Below are 4,503 nucleotides of genomic sequence, written 5' to 3' on the forward strand. Positions count from 1 at the left end.
ACAAATGATATAAGATTTATCTTTTATGTTGACTCCTAAAATAGGGTACTACTAGGACCAGTAGACTATGACTTCAGTTTTCCTTTTAGGAAAGAAATTGGAGTCCATGATTGAATATCACTGCTATATGTGCATTTGAGAAAAAAAAGTCTTTTTAAAGTCCATCTCTCCATTCCTAAACTGGTGATGACAGTTGGATTATAGTATTTACATGCTGGCACAAGTCCTACTTCTGATACTTACTTTTTTCCAGATGGATAACAATATATGGTTTAACTGCATCAAAATAAATCTCTACCTATAGTCCTTCAACAGGAAAAAGCTTTTTTTTTTTCTTACTACAATTAATCTTTGATCAAACATTTGTATCTGTCTTACCCAGAGAGGTGTTAAAATCATTATTTTCCTGTTTTTCTTATTCTACACAATATTTAAACTATGCAGTATAGTTTCCCTTTCATATTTCATTTTTAATAATTTAAATTTTGTCTCCCCCCCCACCCCCCAGTAATATTATAGTGACATTTAATCAAGAAAATTGACGTTTCCTTATTACCGTGATGTAACAAAACACAGTCCTCCAATAGCAAGCAATTTAGTGTCCCATTTACCCACATCCTCTCAGGAGTTTGTCATAGCAGCATTGGATGTTATTTAATAGAGCTGATTCATTGCAGGATAACTATACTTTGAAGAACTGGCACAAATGACTATGAGTTGGTGGTGGTGCTCCAATGCTGAGCTGATCACAGTAAAGGATGATGGGGATGGCATAAGGGCACCTGCCCAGAACAGAGTTTTTCATCACTATGATGCCATTACAAAAACAAGTCGTTCATAGAGCCTAAACAGATGAATGCAAACAGTATGCTTTCTGACTATATAAGGACAGAGGCAACTCAAGCTCAGCAAGCAATACAGAAGCTTGTCACTGGGCTTTTCCACAGTGTATCTCTCATGTACAATAAGGGCCAGAGCATTTCTTTCTTCTATGGTTACAGGTATCTTCAAAGAGAGACACAATCACCTTCTTGCAACTAGCAAGTCTGTCTTTTCCCCTTTTTTTACAACATGACATTATAGAAAAAGGCGCTAGGGTCTTTTTCCTAGCTTACATTCCACTATTCCTTTTTCACCTCACATCAGACTTTGAAGTGACAAAAGGAACAATGTGACACACACAGCACAAAGATTGCTGTGGGAATTTTAAATTTTACTAATACTTCACATAAGAGAAACAAAACAGAAGAAACACACCTTTCCCCCCCCAAAAACCACCCACAAACTGCACCACAAGCAACACTGAACACCAGTTTGTTATTAGAGGCCAAAAATAAGTCAGACCAAATACTGATTAAATTTTTATTAATAAAAAAATCTTAGTATAAAAAAATAGTTCATTCTGTACACTTAGAGAAGGACAACGATGAAACTACACAATAGGAGTAAGGTAAGATATTTAACAAGTAAGTTTAATGAATTCCTGAAACTATGTTTTCAGAATTATGTTCTTTTCTGTTGTCATGTGCCATGCATTTACTCATTTCCAACACTGTAAGCTTCCTGGAGCAGCCACTTGACACACTTTGGAGTTACACATAACCATGACAACCATTAACTTACAATGAAAAATGTTGGCTACATTAATGTTTGCTATTGTTAGTTCATCCAGTGACGGACAAAGGTCAGGTAGGCTTAGTGACAGTACATAAAAAAAGTTGCATAGATAATTTACAGAAATGGTATCACCCAGCCAAATACTTATTTTCTATGACTTCTACTGGGTATGTCTGAAATGCATTAGAATGAATCTGCTGTACTGCTTCGCAATGCTGAAGACCAAATGAAGTTATGTTAGAGTATCTTTCAAGAGCATGGATCATGACAAAGGAAGACTTGGTTAATAATATTAATGTGATTACTTGAGTTGAACACTTTGCCAGATCTAACCATAACTAAGCTGACAGACAGCAGTGTATATTGATAGGATTAAATCACTTGAGGCTGCTCTTCTGCTTGGAAGATGTCAGTCTCCATTAGGATTACTGGTTTCTTCTCTAACTCTTCTATTCTGTCCTCAAATACCAACATACACAGATATGAATGAAAGTTGCACCAGGGTATTTGAGGTTGGGATCTATGAACTCTACTAGGACAAAGAGACCAAACTACTGTTTCTTCATGTAACTGGGCTTTCTAAAGGCAAAGCTATTAACAAGCATTCTTGTAAACTTATTCCCTGTGACTGGTACACAAATACTTGATAGAAAACATGTACCATATAGCAGTCCCACTCGGATATATAGCCCAGAATCTTCTTTACTTCGTTGTGACTGCCTATAGAGCTGACATCTTAAAGGTAAAAACTTAAGAGTATCATCTATTGCAAAGTCATTCAATACACACACTTCTCCTAAACCTAAAATATCTTACTTACACTGTAATTTTTCTCTAACTATCCAAGTAAGTCATCAGGATATTTAATCCTGGTAACTTCCATTAGAGAGACGTCTCAAATTACAGCAACTTCGTAATGAACAAGGTAGGCAATGGACATGTCCATTAAGCAATATTGTTTAAGGTACTGGCAAATATTTCAAAAATACACTTTTCCACTCTCCTACAGGTTTTGTTTTCTTCTTGCAGCTGAACCCAGACATTAGGAAGATCCCAAGCCTCTTGGAAAAACAAGTCCGTACATAGTATCTCAGTCAGTAAAGCCAGCACGCTGTCCTATTCAACTGTTGGTACTGCAGAAATAAATATAAAAAGGTTACGAGTAGAATTATTATTTTATTCAAAGACATTTATCTGCTTAAGTATTTTTGGATGCATTCATATCAGCTTTTTAACATAAAGTAAAATGGGTAAACTCCATAAATGGGTGTGCAAGTGCTATAGGTAGAGGATTAAACAAATATCACTATAAATGTGGAACAGTAATAGTCACTGCTTAATGTGAAGTAGCATATAATTTCATTTATTAAAGTGAAAACATGGGGAGCTTCTATAGCAGTACACTTTAAGTCATCAAAAGACCATTGGACCCCCCAGATTGTTTTAGCTGATCACAACCTCATAAAAACAGGACTCACCTGCTTGCTGAGAGTGTTTTTCTGCCAACAGTTGGTGGAGATGGTTCACTATGGAAAAAGCTTTTTATCCACCAACATTTATCAATTAACTCAGGTAACCCTGCCAAGGGAGAAAGAGACCCCACCATTAGACACCGGCTGAGTAACAGACAGGCAAAACTGGAAGACTGAAAGAAGGGAACAATACCATGAAATGCTTTGTCCTGGTCTGCAGTGTTCACAGCATCTGAACAGCAGGAGGAGCTGGAAGAAACACTGGATTCCGAGTTTTGTCGTGCTGTTCATGGAAAACAGACACACATAAGGGAAAAAATGCTTCAAGAGCACACACTATTTCTACACCAAGAATTTTTCAGACCTGCTGCTATCTTGGAGGAAACAATCTAAAATGGTAAGCTTACTTTGCTACGAAGTATAACTTCTGTATCATATATGCCATCCTACTACTGTTGTTTACATAAAAACTTTTATATAAGTTGATCCCTCAGTCTTACTCTTCACTTAAAAACACACTGAGATCTGGTTGCATAACGTTCGCTGAAATCAGTGGAAGAATCTTATGGTCACGTACCCACTGTTATCAACACAAATGAGCCTAGTCCTGAAGATTCAAGTCCAAAACAACCTAATTGCCCTACTTTCCACCGTGATACCACCAAGCCCTATACTCGCACCGCAGTGTCCCGGCACCCCCGGCCCCGCCGAGCACTTACTCCTGTAGTACTGGTTCTTGGCCAGGAGGCAGCCGGCGGAGGGTACCGAGGCCATGGCCGCGGCGCCACGGGGAAGCCGCCTCTCTCCGGGAGGAGCCTGCAGGGGGAAGGACGCGGTTTGTTGGGGGAGCCGCGCCCGGAGGAGGAGGAGAAGAAGCAAAAGAAAAAGGAGGAGAAGAAGAGGGAGGAAGCGGCCCGCAGCTCCCCAGCCCGGGGGCTCACTCACCTGCACCGCCCAGGAAAGCGGCCGCCGGGAGGGACAGAGGGGACACCGCTCCCCTCCGTAGCGAGTGCTGCTCGCACCCCCGGCCGCCCCTATATGGGCCGCGGCGGGCGGCCCGCCCCGGGGGCGGTGGGGCGGGACGGGACGGGACGGGACGGGACGGGACGGGACGGGACGGGACGGGACGGGGGGAGCCCGCCCGCCCCCGGCACGCTGCCGTCCAGCCCAGCCCCGGCACGGCCCAGGACAACCCGCAGCGGCCCCCGAGTCCCCGTCCTGGTCCCCTCCGTTACTCTTCCCCTCTGATCACTTTTCTGGAGTGCATCAAGCGGAGACTAACAGCTGCTACGTTAGTTATTCTCTGACATTGCGGGGAAGAGGGGGATGAAGCAGACAGGTACCTGCTTCAGTAGAGATTTTTGTTTTGTTTATAGATATGTACGTTACTATTGCACGTACACTAGAGAAAGTG

General features: G+C 41.8%; 1 protein-coding gene across 1 annotated transcript; it reads right to left on the minus strand.

Annotated features, from left to right (window-relative positions):
* Positions 1-1,348: 1,348 nt before the first annotated feature.
* On the minus strand, positions 1,349-4,112 carry PPDPFL (pancreatic progenitor cell differentiation and proliferation factor like). The gene is made up of 5 exons (XM_074847527.1): positions 4,035-4,112; positions 3,809-3,905; positions 3,283-3,372; positions 3,096-3,195; positions 1,349-2,750 (listed from the first exon to the last, which is right to left on the minus strand). Exons 2-5 carry the CDS (start codon positions 3,861-3,863, stop codon positions 2,738-2,740), a joined length of 258 nt encoding a protein of 85 aa, XP_074703628.1. The 5' UTR covers positions 3,864-3,905; positions 4,035-4,112; the 3' UTR covers positions 1,349-2,737.
* Positions 4,113-4,503: the final 391 nt, after the last annotated feature.

The sequence above is a fragment of the Strix aluco genome, chromosome 1 (assembly GCF_031877795.1).
Source record: "Strix aluco isolate bStrAlu1 chromosome 1, bStrAlu1.hap1, whole genome shotgun sequence".
In the NCBI taxonomy this organism is placed as follows: domain Eukaryota; kingdom Metazoa; phylum Chordata; class Aves; order Strigiformes; family Strigidae; genus Strix; species Strix aluco.